The sequence below is a fragment of the Tachyglossus aculeatus genome, chromosome X2 (assembly GCF_015852505.1).
Source record: "Tachyglossus aculeatus isolate mTacAcu1 chromosome X2, mTacAcu1.pri, whole genome shotgun sequence".
Lineage (NCBI taxonomy): Eukaryota > Metazoa > Chordata > Mammalia > Monotremata > Tachyglossidae > Tachyglossus > Tachyglossus aculeatus.
Genome location: NC_052100.1, coordinates 31,571,853 through 31,588,186, shown reverse-complemented (window position 1 = coordinate 31,588,186; position 16,334 = coordinate 31,571,853). Strand labels below are relative to the sequence as shown.

At 44.3% G+C, this 16,334-nt stretch overlaps 1 protein-coding gene across 4 annotated transcripts in view; it reads right to left on the bottom strand.

Moving 5' to 3' along the window:
* The window catches only part of ATP9B (ATPase phospholipid transporting 9B (putative)), a 211,259-nt gene extending 205,260 nt beyond the window's left edge, over positions 1 to 5,999 (bottom strand). For all 4 annotated transcript variants that reach the window (XM_038771100.1, XM_038771101.1, XM_038771103.1 and 1 more), the window contains exon 1: positions 5,889 to 5,999. In XM_038771100.1, the coding sequence (XP_038627028.1) occupies positions 5,889 to 5,998 (110 nt within the window). In that variant the 5' untranslated portion in view covers position 5,999. The remainder of the gene's footprint in view (positions 1 to 5,888) is intronic.
* Between the last annotated feature and the right edge of the window lie 10,335 nt (positions 6,000 to 16,334).

Here is a 16,334-nt window from a genome sequence, read left to right as displayed (position 1 = left end):
AGTGCTCAATAAATATCACTGATTGACTGATTTGATTCCTCTAAACCACAGACCACTCCCTGCAATAATCATTCATATTAACTGAGCATAGTAAGTGCTCAATAAATATCACTGATTGATTTGATTCCTCTAAACCACAGACCACTCTCTGCAATAATCATTCGTATTAACTGAGCATAGTAAGTGCTCAATAAATATCACTGATTGACTGATTTGATTCCTCTAAACCACAGACCACTCTCTCCAATAATCATTCGTATTAACTGAGCCCTTTGTGCAGAACACTGTACTAACTGGTAGGGAGGGTACAATAAGGGTTGGTAGACACTTTCCCTGCCCATAGTGAGCTTACAGTCTAGAGGATGGCCACATCTATTTTTCAGATGAAATATTGATGGGATCAAAACTCACAGAATGTCATAGTCCCCCAAGCTACGTGCTTGTCAGGAACTTTAATCAATCATCATCATCAATCATATTTATTGAGCGCTTAGTGTGTGCAGAGCACTGTACTAAGTGCCTGGGAAGTACAAGTTTGCAACATATAGAGACAGTCATCATCATCATCAATCGTATTTATTGAGCGCTTACTGTGTGCAGAGCACTGTACTAAGCGCTTGGGAAGTACAAGTTTGCCACATATAGAGACAGTCATCATCATCATCATCATCATCAATCGTATTTATTGAGCGCTTACTGTGTGCAGAGCACTGTACTAAGCGCTTGGGAAGTCCAAGTTGGCAACATATAGAGACAGTCCCTACCCAACAGTGGGCTCACAGTCTAAAAGGGGGAGACAGAGAACAAAACCAAACGTACTAACAAAATAAAATAAATAGAATAGATATGTACAAGTAAAATAAATAAATAGAGTAATAAATATGTACAAACATATTTTAAATAAATACATATAAATATGTACAAACATAATCGTATTTATTGAGCACTCATAATAATAATCAATCAATCAATTGTGTTTATTGAGCAATTACTGCGTGCAGAGCACTGTACTAAGCGCTTGGGAAGTACAAGTTGGCAACATATAGAGACGGTCCCTACCCAACAGTGGGCTCACAGTCTAGAAGGGGGAGACAGAGAACAAAACCAAACATATTAACAGAATAAAATAAATAGAATAGATATGTACCTAAGCGCTTACTATGTGAAAAGCACTGTACTAAGCGTGGGGGAGACTACAAGGGGATCAGGTTGTCCCAAGGGGGGCTCACAGTCTTCATCCCCATTTTCCAGATGAGGTAACTGAGGCCCAGAGAAGTGAAGTGACTTGCCCAAAGTCACACGGCTGACAAGTGGCAGAGCCGGGATTTGAACCCATGACCTCTGACTCCAAAGCCCGGGCTCGTTCCACTGAGCCACGCTGCTTCTCAGAGACGTGAGTCGAGGATAATGCCAAGGATAACGGCTTGTGACACAGGAATAGCGGAAACCCGGTCTTTCTCAGCAACTTTTGCTTCCTGAGGGACACAATTTCACTGAATTGATTACAACTCCACTGAAAACAACCTCAGATAATAATAATAATAATAATAATAATAATAATAATAATAATAATAATGATGGTATTTGTTAAGCGCTTACTATGTGCAAAGCACCGTTCTAAGCGCTGGGGGGATACAAAGAGATCAGGTTGTCCCACACGAGGCTCACAATAATAATGATGATGGCATTTATTAAGCACTTACAATGTGCAAAGCACTGTTCTAAGCGCTGGGGAGGTTATAAGGTGATCAGGTTTTCCCACGGGGGGTTCACAGTCTTAATCCCCATTTCACAGATGAGGTAACTGAGGCACAGAGAAGTGAAGTGACTTGCCCAAAGTCACACAGCTGACAAGTGGTGGAGCCGGGATTTGAACCCCTGACCTCTGACTCCAAAGCCCGGGCTCTTTCCTCTGAGCCACGCACAGTCTTAATCCCCATTTTACAGATGAGGTAACTGAGGCACAGAGACGTGAAGTGACTGGCCCAAAGTCACACAGCTGACAAGTGGTGGAGCCGGGATTTGAACCCATGACCTCTGACTCCAAAGCCCGCGCTCTTTCCACTGAGCCACGCTGCTTCTCAGATCTCTCAGCCACCCAGCCCCAGGCACAATCTGGCACCAAAATCTAGCAGAAGACCAATCAATCAATCAATCAATCGTATTTATTGAGCGCTTACTGTGTGCAGAGCACTGTAGTAAGCGCTTGGGAAGTACAAGTTGGCAACATATAGAGACGGGCCCTACCCAACAGTGGGCTCACAGTCTAAAAGGGGGAAACCTGATTGCCTTGGATCTACCCAGCGCTTAGAACGTAGTAAGCGCTTAATAATAATAATAATAATAATGGCATTTGTTAAGCACTTACTATGTGCAAAGCACTGTTCTAAGCGCTGGGGGTGATACAAGGTGATCAGGTTGTCCCACGTGGGGCTCACAGTTTTAATCCCCATTTTCCAGATGAGGTAACTGAGGCTCAGAGAACAAATACCACCATTATTATGATTATTACGTCACTTCAAAGGGCCTCAGTTCCCTCATCTGGAAAATGGGGATTGAGATGGTGAGCCCCATGTGGGACAGGGACAGTGTCCAACCTCATAACAACCTCAACCAAGCGCTTAGTACAGTGCTCTGCATACAGTAAGCGCTCAATAAATACGACTGAATGAACCTCAGTGTTTAGAACAGCGTTTTGCACATAGTAAGCACTTAAATACCATCATTATTATGATTATTATGTCACTTCAAAGGGCCTCAGTTCCCTCATCTGTAAAATGGGGATTGAGATGGTGAGCCCCATGTGGGGCAGGGACAGTGTCCAACCTCATATCAACCTCAACCAACTGCTTAGTACAGTGCTCTGCACACAGTAAGCGCTCAATAAATACGACTGAATGAACCTCAGTGTTTAGAACAGCGTTTTGCACATAGTAAGCACTTAAATCCCATCATTATTATGATTATGATGTCACTTCAAAGGGCCTCAGTTCCCTCATCTGTAAAATGGGGATTGGGATGGTGAACCCTATGAGGGACAGTGTCCAACCTGAATGCCTTGGATCTACCCAGCCCTTAGAACAGTGCTTAAAATGTAGTAAGCGCTTAATAAATACCATCATTATTATGATTATTATGTCACTTCAAAGGGCCTCAGTTCCCTCATCTGTAAAATGGGGATTGAGACGGTGAACCCTGTGTGGGACAGGGTCAGTGTCCAACCCGACTGCCTCGGATCTACCCTGCATTTACAACAGTGTTTATAGCACGTAGTAAGTGCGTAACAAACACCATCGTTATTATGATTATGTCGCTTCAAAGGGCCTCAGTTGCCTCATCTGTAAAATGGGGATTGAGACGCTGGTGAGTACCATGTGGGGCACGGAGGGTGTCCAACCTGATGGCCTTGGATCTACCCCAGCGTTTGGCACATTCATTCATTCAATCCTATTTATTGAGCGCTTACTGTGTGCAGAGCAAATAAGCGCTTAACAAATACCATTATTATTAATGGGAGAAGGACGGGTGTGATTAGAGAAGCAGCACGGCTCAGTGGAAAGAGCCCGGGCATTGGAGTCAGAGGTCATGGGTTCAAATCCCAGCTCTGCCAATTGTCAGTTGTGTGACTTTGGGCAAGTCATGTCACTTCTCTGTGCCTCAGTTCCCTCATCTGTAAAATGGGGATGAAGACTGTGAGCCCTCCGTGGGACAACCTGATCACCTCGTAACCTACCCAGCGCTTAGAACAGTGCTTTGCACATAGTAAGCGCTTAATAAATGCCATTGGAGAAGCAGCGTGGCTCAGTGGAAAGAGCCCGGGCTTTGGAGTCAGAGGTCACGGGTTCAAATCCCAGCTCCTCCATTGGTCGGCTGTGTGACTTTGGGCAAGTCACTTCACTGGGCCTCAGTTATCTCATCTGTAAAATGGGGATGAAGACTGTGAGCCCCATGTGGGACAACCTGATCACCTTGTAACCTCCCCAGCGCTTAGAACAGTGCTTTGCACATAGTAAGCGCTTAATAAATCATCATCATCATCAATCGTATTTATTGAGCGCTTACTGTGTGCAGGGCACTGTACTAAACGCTTGGGAAGTCCAAGTTGGCAACATATAGAGACAGTCCCTACCCAACAGTCGGCTCACAGTCTAAAATCAATCAATCGTATTTATTGAGCGCTTACGGAGCACTGTACTAAGCGCTTGGGAAGTACAGGTTGGCAACATATAAAGACAGTCCCTATCCAACAGTGGGCTCACAGTCTAAAAGGGGAAGACGGAGAACAAAACCAAACATACTAACAAAATAAAATAGGATATGTAAAATAAATAGAGTAATAAATATGTACAAATGTATATACATATATACAGGTGCTGTGGAGAAGGGAATGTACAAGTAAAATCAATCAATCAATCAATTGTATTTATTGAGCGCTTACTGTGTGTGTGCAGAGCACTGTACTAAGCGCTTGGGAAGTCCAAGTTGGCAACATATAGAGACAGTCCCTACCCAACAGTGGGCTCAGAGTATAAAAGGGGGAGACGGAGAACAAAACCAAACATACTAACAAAATAAAATAAATAGAATAGATATGTACAAGTAAAATAAATAAATAAATAGAATAATAAATATGTACAAACATATATACATCTATACGGGTGCTGTGGGGAAGGGAAGAGGGTAAGATGGGGGGGATGGAGAGGGGGACGAGGGGGAGAGGAAGGAAGGGGCTCAGTCTGGGAAGGCCTCCTGGAGGAGGTGAGCTCTCAGTAGGGCCTTGAAGGGAGGAAGAGAGCGAGCTTGGCGGATGGGCCAGTCACTTCACTTTGGGCACGTCACTTCACTTCTCTGTGCCTCAGTTACCTCATCTGGAAAATGGGGATTAAATCTGTGAGCCCCACCAGGGACAACCTGATCACCTTGTAACCTCCCCAGTGCTTAGAACAGTGCTTTGCACATAGTAAGCGCTTAATAAATGCTATTATTCATAATTAATAATGGGCAGGAGGAGGGCATTCCAGGCCCAGGGGATGACGTGGGCTGCGTGGCTCAGTGGAAAGAGCCCGGGCTTTGGAGTCAGAGGTCATGGGTTCGAATCCCAACTCCGCCACCTGTCTGCTGGGTGACCTGGGCAAGTTTTTAGACGGTGAGCCCACTGTTGGGTAGGGACTGTCTCTATATGTTGCCAACTTCTACTTCCCAAGCGCTTAGTACAGTGCTCTGCACACAGTAAGCACTCAATAAATACGATTGATGATGATGATCAGGTCACTTCACTTCTCCGAGCCTCAGTGACCTCATCTGTAAAATGGGGATGAAGACTGTGAGTCCCACGTGGGGACAACCTAATCACCCTGTAAACTCCCCAGCGCTTGGAATGGCGCTCTGCACATAGTAAGCGCTTAACTAATGCCATCAAAAAATAATAAGTAGAGTAATAAATATGTACAAACACACATATACAATGAATGCCATCATTATTATTATTATTATCTGGAAGCTGATATGTTGCCAACTTGTGCTTCCCAAGCGCTCAGTCCACCGCCCCTCACACAGTGGGCGCTCAGTAAGTACGACTGAGTGAATGAGGGAGGCGCCTCGAGCTGAGGCGAGGAAAGGGCGGGAAAGCGTGCGGCGGAAGAGGCCGCGCCCTGTCCGCGAGGACACGCCCAACCATCGCGAGACCACGCCCTCCGACGGGAGGCCACGCCCCCATCGCGAGGCCACGCCCCTCGCTCCCAGAAGCCACGCCCATCCGCCGCGAGACCACGCCCCTCGACCCCGAAGCCACGCCCATCGCGACGGAGGCCACGCCCCCTCGCTCGAGGGGGGCGGGGGAGGGAGGAGGGGGGGTCTGCGGATGGCACGGAGCCCGCCCCGCCCTGTACCTGTTGTTCCGATCGGCCCCGGGCCCGGTCCGTGCGGCGCTGTAGTAGGCCGCTCGCTTGCTGTTGGCGGCGGCGCTGAGCACCGGATACAGCGGGATGTGATCCGCCATCAGCCCGGGAGCGCGCCCCCCTGCGCCGCTGCGGCTCTTTCTCCTCCCCGCCCCCACCCTCCGGCCCGGCCGAGGCGTCGCACGCACGCACGCACGCACGCGCACGCACGCCTCCCGCTCGGGCCCCGCTGACGTCACGAGGGGGCGGGGCCACGTTCCCCCGCTGGGCCGTACCCCCGCGGGCCGAGCTCACTGCGCATGCGCCGGGGCCAACCGTCGAGCTAGGCCTGCGAAGCCGACTAATAAAGAATAATTAATAATAATAATAATAATAATAATAATAATAATGGCGTTTATTAAAAACTGGGCTACATCCAGGGTAATCAAAGTGTCCCACGTGGGCTTCACACTTTTAGTCCCCATTTTCCAGATGAGGTAACTGAGAATCATTCATTCACTCACTCATTCAATCGTATCTATTAATAATTAATTAATTAATGATGGCCTTTGTTAAGCGCTTAGTATGTGCAAAGCACTTGAGCGCCTACTGTGTGCAGAGCACTGTACTAAGCGCTTGGGAAGTCCAAGTTGGCAACATATAGAGATGGGCCCTACCCGACAGCGGGCTCACAGTCTAGAAGGGGGAGACGATCAGTCAATCAATCAATCAATCGTATTTATTGAGCGCTTACTGTGTGCAGAGCACTGTACTAACCGCTTGGGAAGTCCAAGTTGGCAACATATAGAGGTGGTCCCTACCCAACAGCGGGCTCACAGACTAGAAGGGGGAGACTATCGATCAATCAATCAATCAATCAATCGTATTTATTGAGCGCTTGCTGTGTGCAGAGCACTGTACTAAGCGCTTGGGAAGTCCAAGTTGGCAACATATAGAGACAGTCCCTACCCAACAGTCGGCTCACAGTCTAAAATCAATCAATCGTATTTATTGAGCGCTTACGGAGCACTGTACTAAGCGCTTGGGAAGTACAGGTTGGCAACATATAGAGACAGTCCCTATCCAACAGTGGGCTCACAGTCTAAAAGGGGAAGACGGTGAACAAAACCAAACATACTAACAAAATAAAATAGAATAGATATGTAAAATAAATAAATAGAGTAATAAATATGTACAAATGTATATACATATATACAGGTGCTGTGGAGAAGGGAATGTACAAGTAAAATCAATCAATCAATCAATTGTATTTATTGAGCGCTTACTGTGTGCAGAGCACTGTACTAAGCGCTTGGGAAGTTCAAGTTGGCAACATATAGAGACAGTCCCTACCCAACAGTGGGCTCACAGTCTAGAAGGGGGAGACAATCAATCAATCAATCGTATTTATTGAGCGCTTACTGTGTGCAATCAATCAATCGTATTTATTGAGCGCTTACTGTGTGCAGAGCACAGTACTAAGCGCTTGGGAAGTACAAGTTGGCAACACATAGAGACAGTCCCAAAGACAGAGAACAAAACCAAACATATTAACAAAATAAAATCAATCAATCAATCAATCAATCAATCATGTTTATTGAGCGCTTACTGTGTGCAGAGCACTGTACTATGCGCTTGGGAAGTTCAAGTTGGCAACATATAGAGACAGTCCCTACCCAACAGTGGGCTCATAGTCTAAAACGGGGAGACGGAGAACAAAACCAAACATACTAACAAAATAAAATAAATAGAATAGATATGTACAAGTAAAATAAATAAATAAATAAATAAATAGAGTAATAAATATGCACAAACACATACACATCTATACAGGTGCTGTGGGGAAGGGAAGGAGGTAAGATGGGGGGATGGAGAGGGGGATGAGGGGGAGAGAAAGGAAGGGGCTCAGTCTGGGAAGGCCTCCTGGAGGAGGTGAGCTCTCAGTAGGGCCTCAGTAGTCCCCATTTTACAGATGAGGTAACTGAGGCACGGAGAATCATTCACTCACTCATTCATTCCATCGTATTTATTGAGCACTTACTGTGTGCAGAGCACTGTACTAAGCGCTTGGGAAGTCCAAGTTGGCAACATATAGAGATGGTCCCTACCCAACAGTGGGCTCACAGTCTAGAAGGGGGAGACAGAGAACAGAACAAGACGTATTAACAAAATAAATAGAATAAATATGTACAAATAGAGTAATAAATACATACAAAAATATATACATATATACAGGTGCTGTGGGGAAGGGAAGGAGGTAAGGCAGGGGGGATGGGGAGGGGGAGAGGAAGGAGAGGGCTCAGTCTGGGGCCCAAGGATCTTCTTGCCAAATAGTAATAATAATAATAAAGGCATTTATTAAGCACTTACTATGTGCAAAGCACTGTTCTAAGCACTGGGGGAGATACAAGGTGATCAGATTGTCCCACGGGGGGCTCACAGTCTTCATCCCCATTTTACAAATGAGGGAACTGAGGCCCAGAGAAGTGAAGTGACTTGCCCAAAGTCACACAGCTGACAAGTGGTGGAGCCGGGATTTGAACCCATGACCTCTGACTCCAAAGCCCGCACTCTTTCCATTGAGCCACGCCGCTTCTCAAATCCAAATCCAAATCCAATGGCTTCCACTGCACCCTTAATACTCCTCAGAGAAGCAGCGTGGCTCAGTGGAAAGAGCCCAGGCTTGAGAGTCAGAGGTCATGGGTTCTAATCCTGACTCCGCCGCTTGTCTGCTGTGTGACTTTGGGCAATTCACTTAACTTCTCTGGGCCCCAGTTACCTCATCGTTTGTTATCATTTTGTCAAATTTCCCTTTTGGAGGGCAGGAAAACAAATTTTTCAGTTTCCTTGGGAACTCGGCTTTTGTTGGTGTTTTAATAATAATACTTGTACATGATAATAATAATAATAATAATGGCATTTATTAAGCGCTTACTGTGTGCAAAGCACTGTCTAAGCGCTGGGGAGGTACAAGGCGGTGAGGTTGTTCCACAGGGGGCTCACAGTCTTTATCCCCATTTTACAGATGAAGTAACTGAGGCCCAGAGAAGTTAAGTTGGGTATATGTTGCCAACTTGTACTTCCCAAGCACTTAGTACACAATGCACGCAGTAAGCGCTCAATAAATTCGATTGAATGAATGAATGGATGAATGAATAATAATGATGGCATTTGTTAAACGCTTACTGTGTGCCAAGCACTGTCCTAAGCGCTGGGGGGGAACAAGGTAATCAGGTTGTTCCACTTGGGGCTCATACTTTTAGTCCCCATTTTACAGATGAAGTAACTGAGACATAGAGATTAATACTTGTACTTCCCAAACGCTTGCCAAGTGTACTTGTACTTCCCAAGCGCTGAATCCAGTGCTCTTGCACACAGTAAGCGCTTAATAAATATGATTGATTGAATGAATGAATGAATGAATGAATCATCATCATCAATCATATTTATTGAGTGCTTACTATGTGCAGAGCACTGTACTAAGCGCTTGGGAAGTACAAATTGGCAACATATAACAATGATGGCATTTGTTAAACGCTTACTGTGTACCAAGCATATGTTCTAAGTGCTGGGGGGGATACAAGGTAATCAGGTTGTCCCACATGGGGCTCACACTTTTAGTCCCCATTTTACAGATGAAGCAACTGAGGCCCAGAGAAGTTAAGTGACTTGCCCAAAGTCACGCAGTTGACAAGTGGTGGAGCCGGAATTAGAACCCATGACCTCTGACTCCCAAGCCCGGGCTCTTTCCACTGAGCCACGCTGCTACTTTAAGAGAAGTTAAGTGACTTGCCCAAGGTCACACAGCAGAGAAGGGGCAGAGTCGGGATTAGAATAATAAATTTTAAGTGCCGGGGTTGATACAAGCTAATCAGGTTGGACACAGTCCTCCTCACACATGAGGTTCCCAGTCATAATCCCCATTTTACAGAGGCACAGAGAGGCGAAGGAACTCGCCCAAGGTCACACAGCAGACAAGTGGTGGAGCCAAGATTAAAATGTAGGTCCTTCTGACTCCCAGGGCCATGCTCTACCCACTACACCACACTGCTTCTCCAAGGAGTCTCTGGAGGGAGGAGTCAAAGGCTGGAAACCTTTTTGTACGTATCTATTCTATTTATTTTATTTTGTTAGTATGTTTGGTTTTGTTCTCTGTCTCCCCCTTTTAGACTGTGAGCCCACCGTTGGGTAGGGACTGTCTCTATATGTTGCCAATTTGTACTTCCCAAGTGCTTAGTACAGTGTTCTGCACATAGTAAGCGCTCAATAAATACGATTGATGATGATGACGGAAACCCTGCCCCTGCAACAAACAGCCAGACAAAAAGAAGCCAACAGAAACACCGCGATGATTTAGGGAAAACCCAAACAGATAACTAGCCCAAACCAAAATATTGTTCCGGTAATAACGTAAGCATCCCACCCGCTTTTGTGGAGTGACCATTTGTTATGCTTATAATTCCTTCAAACAAACCACGCGAATGGTTCCTTAGGCTTAAGGAATGTCAAGCACCCCCTTGAAAAGCCTGAAAATCTACCCAGCGAGGGAATTCTAAGGTCAAGATGGTATTGTGAGGCAGCTGAAAACTCAGGCCCTCGGTTGTGTTTTCCGAGGGCTCGGTAGCTCGCCTCCGCCGTTTCACTGGGACACTAATTTAAGTAAATAAATACAGCTGTTTCAACTATCCTTCAAGCTAAGATTAAATATATGCATGTGTATGTATCTGTATGTGTGTGTGTATTTACAGTCATATTTGCTATTCATTTTTGCTGTCCCGGAGAGTCTTGAAAGGTCACTAAAGAATAAATCAACGGGGAGCAAGCGTCCAGAGTCCAGCTATGGTGGTTTGCGTTTCGGAATCAGTCAGCCAATTCCGAGCCCAGAGCTCAATGGGATGCCCAGTCCTCCAGCAAGAGCTAAATTAGAATTTTACCCTTCAAGCAGGCCCTTCCAGCGGCAAGAGAGCGGATCCAATAATGGGGGGAAGAAAAATCCTCAAAGCCTTCCACGCTTAACCCCGGAAAAAGCGCGTTCTTCGGTAGAATTTTCATTTTCGACTCTACCGCTTTAGGGAGACGAAGCTAATCGCTTCGGGGTTCTTAAAAGGAATCACTGACATTGACTAGATTTATTGCAAACTGTGAGAAGCGGCAGGATGAAGTGCAAAAACATGTAAACCTATCAATAGAGACAGATCTGCCCTTTCATGGCTCAGGAGAACGCCAAAGTGAAGAAGCATTTGTCAAAATATTAAGCACCCTTGTCATTCTTTGGGCTTCCTAGTGAGTGTAAGGATTGGGGAAGGGGGTGAGGAGGGGGTGGAGGGAGGCACTTGTTTTTCCCAGAGTTTGTAAGGAGTTTTCCCTGCTTGGGGAAAACAAAAGTACACACGCACAGTCGTTGTTACTAAAGTTTGGCCCACAGATCCTTAAGAGAGTCTATTTTCCTGAAAGGGACAGAGAATTCTAATAATTTCTTAGATGCCCATAGGAAAACCACTCATAATAGCACACAATTAAATGGCAGGAGTTTTCCGTGTATATGTTTGTATTATTAGTGTGTTCACATGGCAATCAATCAATGATAATATGTACTGAGCTGCTTCTGCATGCAGAGCACTACTGAGCACCAAGTGTGTGCGGAGCACTGTACTGAGTGCTTGGGAGGGTTCAATAGAGATACTAGACATGGTCCCTGTCCTCAGGTTGCCCACAATCTAGCATGTGGTACTTAGTCACACATGGAGCAGTCTCAAAATATGAGGTCTCCTCATGTCTCAGTGGCTTTGAAAACCTACTTTACACCACGCCCACTGCATTTTTGCACTGAACATACTTGAGCTGCATGCCCTAATGACTGTAAGGTATTTAGTAGGTGCTCAATCCATGTCAGCAGTCATCAGTAGAAATAAGTGTGGTATTTGTTAGATGCTTATATGCCAAACACTGCACTAAGTACTGGGGTAGACACAAGATAATCAGGTTGGACAGAGTCCCTGTCTGGCCTGGGCCTTACAATCTAAATAAGAGCAAAAACAGTTATTTAATCCCCATTTTACAGATGAGGAAATTGAGACACAGAGAAGTGACTTCCCCAAAGTCACACAGAAAGTAAGTGGCAGATTTGGGATCAGGACCTTGTTCCTTTGACTCCAAGGCTCTGGGCTTTTTCTCTAGTCCACTCTGCTTTCTATACCACTTCATCAAGTGGAGGAGGCAGAAAAGAGTGATCAGCTAAGGTGAGGAAGGGTAAATGACGGTGGGCCGTTCTTTACAAAGCCCACCTCCACCCCCATCACCACCCAGCAACAATTCAGAGTGTTGTCAATCATTCAGTATTTATGGAGTGCTTACTCTGTGCAGAACACTGAACAAAGTGCTTGAGATAATTCAATAGAATTAATAGACATGATCCCTGCCCTCAAAGAGCTTGCTATCAAAGTGCGTTTTCAAATCCAACTTTATTGAAGAATCTTATTTCTCCTTAACCATGCCTCGCTCATCTTGGCTCAAGAGTCAACAGGATTGAGATTTTTGTTGTTGGTCATAGCCAAAAAAATGTTTCCTGTGCCTACTCTGCTAGCCTAGCTCTCCCTCAGCAACGGATCAGGACCAAAGCACGGGTCTTCAAAAGTCTTTGGATGTTGAGTGTCAGTGGAATGTCGAGAAAACGATTTTTAAAAGTTGAGGCTTTCAGAGCCTCTATGAGAAAAGCTGGCTGCACTTACTTCTTGTTCCTGTTACTTGTCTAATCTTTAATATTTTTAAACCGTAGCATTCCGTGTTTGCCTTCCCTCTTCAGTTGTAAGCTACTTAAGGGCGGGAGCCATGTTTAATTGATTTATTTGGAAATTCCCAAGTATCTGTAGCAGTGTTTAGGACATAGTAGGTTTTAAGAAATAATTTATGTTGTTTTGAAGGGTTTGTTGGTCTTTTTCTGTTATCCCAGTGGCCAAATTTCTCCTCTGGAATGAGACTCCCTTGCAGAAATGGGTTTAAGAGGGAGCTAGTGGCTGTGGACTCCATGCTTGGCATCCAGTTTTTCAATCGGAGAGCAGCGGGCTCTGGGAGGAAGCAAACGGGGCAGAGCTTGGAGCTTGGGAACGGCAAGCAGGACCCCAGACACGGGATACCTGCTTTAGGATACTTCCCATACTGAGGGGGCTGGGGTGATGTGGAACCAAAGACTCTCTGCTTAAAGGGGAAAAGAGTCTGTGGACTCCCATTTCAAAACTGTTATTTAATGATCTAACACTGTTATCTTGTCCCATTGAGGCTGAGACTTATTGTTTGCCATCCATTGTTATTATTCTTTAAATTTGTTTCCTCTCACCAAGATCGGACACTGTCCCAGAGGGCAGGAATCATGTCTCTCCTTTGTTTCGAATACATGTAGCTATTACCACCAAATACTGCCATTCAACTCTGTCAAATGCTTTTTTCAATATCAAGTGATGTTCCACAGAAAAATTATAATTCAAAATGCTGTCAGTAAAGCCCCGCGGAGCTTCTCAGCTGTTCTGCAGTCAGTGTTGGATAAATCCCACCTTATCCTATAATAGTTATATTATCAAACAAATGAGCAAGTTCTGGCTGAAACTTTTACATACATTTTGTGATCAAAGCTTCCAAGTGATTACCAGGCTATTGTTCTATAAGAATGTTAATACTCTTGGGAATGGCCCTTTTATCTAATTAACTTCCCTGAAATCTTATTACATTTTTAGTGAGTCGGGAGTCACCTTACCATTAGATTTTTCATAAAATTCTGTTGTTAAAGATAAAATCTGGGGGCTTTCCCAGTTTTAATTACCTTAATGGAACCAACTATTACTTGAGAGATATTGGCTTCCTGCAACTCATCCGATTTGTACTGATCCACTCTGGTGTGCTAAATTTACCCAAAGGGGAAAAAAACCACAAATCTGAAAGTAATTTTAAGGTTCCTAGAATCCCTTTCCAGTGAAAATGACTCAGGAGATGACAAAGAGTTCATAAATATGCTTAATCATATTTTAACTGTCCTTTTGGGGATGTTCTGGCCTTAATTTGACTTTTTTTCCTTGCAGTAATTGGCACCAGTGTTATTGCTATACGAGCTTCCCCAAAATATTTAGCTTTTAGCCAGAAAATGGGCATTGCTCCTCTTGCATTGGTGATTTTATTCTAATTCTGATTTAATCTAATGAACTTTTGCAAATTATGGGATCTTCATTTTTGTGCGTTACCATTCTGTACATTTAAGAATGCTGCCTATTTGAATTACACAGTAATTTGATATTACACATAGTAAGCACTACAAAAATACACTAATAATAATTTAAGTAGTATTTAAACTTACACTTTAACCCATTTACCCAATTTTAGATGAAAGGTTCCTCTAGACTGTAAGCTTGTTTTGGGCAGGGAATGTGTCTACCAGCTCTGTTGCATTGCACTCTCCCAAGCACTTAGTATAGTGTTCTGCACACAGTAAGCACTCAATAAACACCACTGATTGATTGATGTGATCTAAGCTAATGTGGTGGTAGAAGAAATTAACTAATGCTGTTAAAAAAAAAGAAGATGGTTGCTTTTTGTTTTAAATGGTACTTGTTAAGTGCTTACTATGTGCCAGGCACTGTACTAAGTGCTGGGGTAGACACAAATTATGCAGATTGGACTCAGTCTCTGTCCCTCACAATATTAATTCCCATTTTACAGATGAGAGAACTGAGGCAGAGGGAAGCAAAGTGACTTGCCCAAAATCAGACAGCAGACAAATGGAGGAGGCAGGATTAGAACCCAGGTCCTTCTAACTCCCAGGCCCGTGCTCTGTCCACTAGGCTACACTGCTTCTCATGCTGCTTTTATATTGTTCTCGCACAGAATACCACTAACAAGAAGCAGTGTGGCCTAGTGGCAAGAGCCTGGGTTTGGGAATCAGTGGTCCTGGGTTCTAATCTCAGCTCCGTCACTTATCAGCTATATGACTTCAGGCAAGTCACTTCACTTCTCTGGGCCTCAGTTACCTCATCTGGAAAATAGGGATGAAGACTGTGAGCCCCACGTCAGACAATCTCATTACCTTGTATCTACTCCAGTGCTTAGAACGGTGCTTGGCACATAGTAAGTGCTTAACAAATATCATCATAATTATTGTTATTATAATAATTATTATTATTAATAATAAGACAAAATGGCTCATATTCCAAATGAAGAAGTCTCCGTTAGCCACTAGGACTAGGCCATTACCTTCTAGACTGTGACCCTGTTGTTGGGTAGGTACCGTCTCTATACGTTGCCGATCTGTATTTCCCAAGCGCTTAGTACAGTGCTCTGCACACAATAAGCTCTCAATAAATATGATCGAATGAATGACTGAATTACCAGGGGGGAGTGGAAGAGTAGGGGGCTCTGAGTCATTTCTGGGGCAATGTTGCTATGACTACATGTCCCAGAAGCAAGCGATGACTTGGTGGCCATGATGGTGGAGTCCTCTGCCGCTGTGGCCAATGTCCACCCCACCCTGGGAACACACTTGCCCGATGCTGAGAGACTGGGCGACCAAGGGAACCCTTTTGTCTGGTGCTCAGGGACCAGTTCCCAGAACCTTCTTTTTCTCAATGAGAAGGTTCAGCTGGGAAAGATTTGAAAAGTATCTGCTAAAATTGATCTGATTTCAATCTCATTTAACAACCTCGTATCTCTCTTAGAACCTTATCAAAATCAAGGCCTTTTAAATATTCTGCTGCCTGTTGGGACTTTTCTTAATTCCTTATCTTTTACCTTGTAAATCTGATTACCAATTTAGGCAAACATCTTTCCTCTTTGTTGATTAAACCATATGCCAAAATAATTGCTTAATTCTTTTATCTCTAATTCTCTTTTTAAGAGATGCTAAAGCATTTTCTGAGCATTCTTACAGCATGAAGATAAAGAGATTCTCAGTTGACATTTGGCAAGTTATTTGCCTTCCTATTCAGTTACAGTTTTAAAAATTCCTGCTGTTATGAAAGGAACTTTAATTGTCTCCTGGGTGGATTCAAATATCAGCTACACATTTCTTTAGGAGCTGAAATTTGCTGAATGTCTTCAGAATCCTGGTCCCCCTTGACTCTGCACTTTCCTAGTTTATTTTCTCATTTTCGCAGTGGACTCCTAGTGTCTTTCAAGTCTCTCCAAAGGGTCTCCCAACCTAATGTGTGACTGACTTTTGCCCAGGTTTAATGCATCCTTCGTCTGCAAAACTGTTTGTCCTCTCCTTTTGGTGGGCTGGATATTTTGGTTATCTGAATTTCTGAAAGAAAATACGTAAACGATTGTGCCTTTCTTCTGAGGAATGCAAAGAGCCTTATATATGTTATCTAATTTGCCCTTGCAAAGTCTAAAGGAGGCAGCTAATCCCACAGCAGCTCCTGATTCTAAGAGTCTAGTCTCCCCTCCACTCCTATTAATTCTAATTGGAGTAAAATGCAT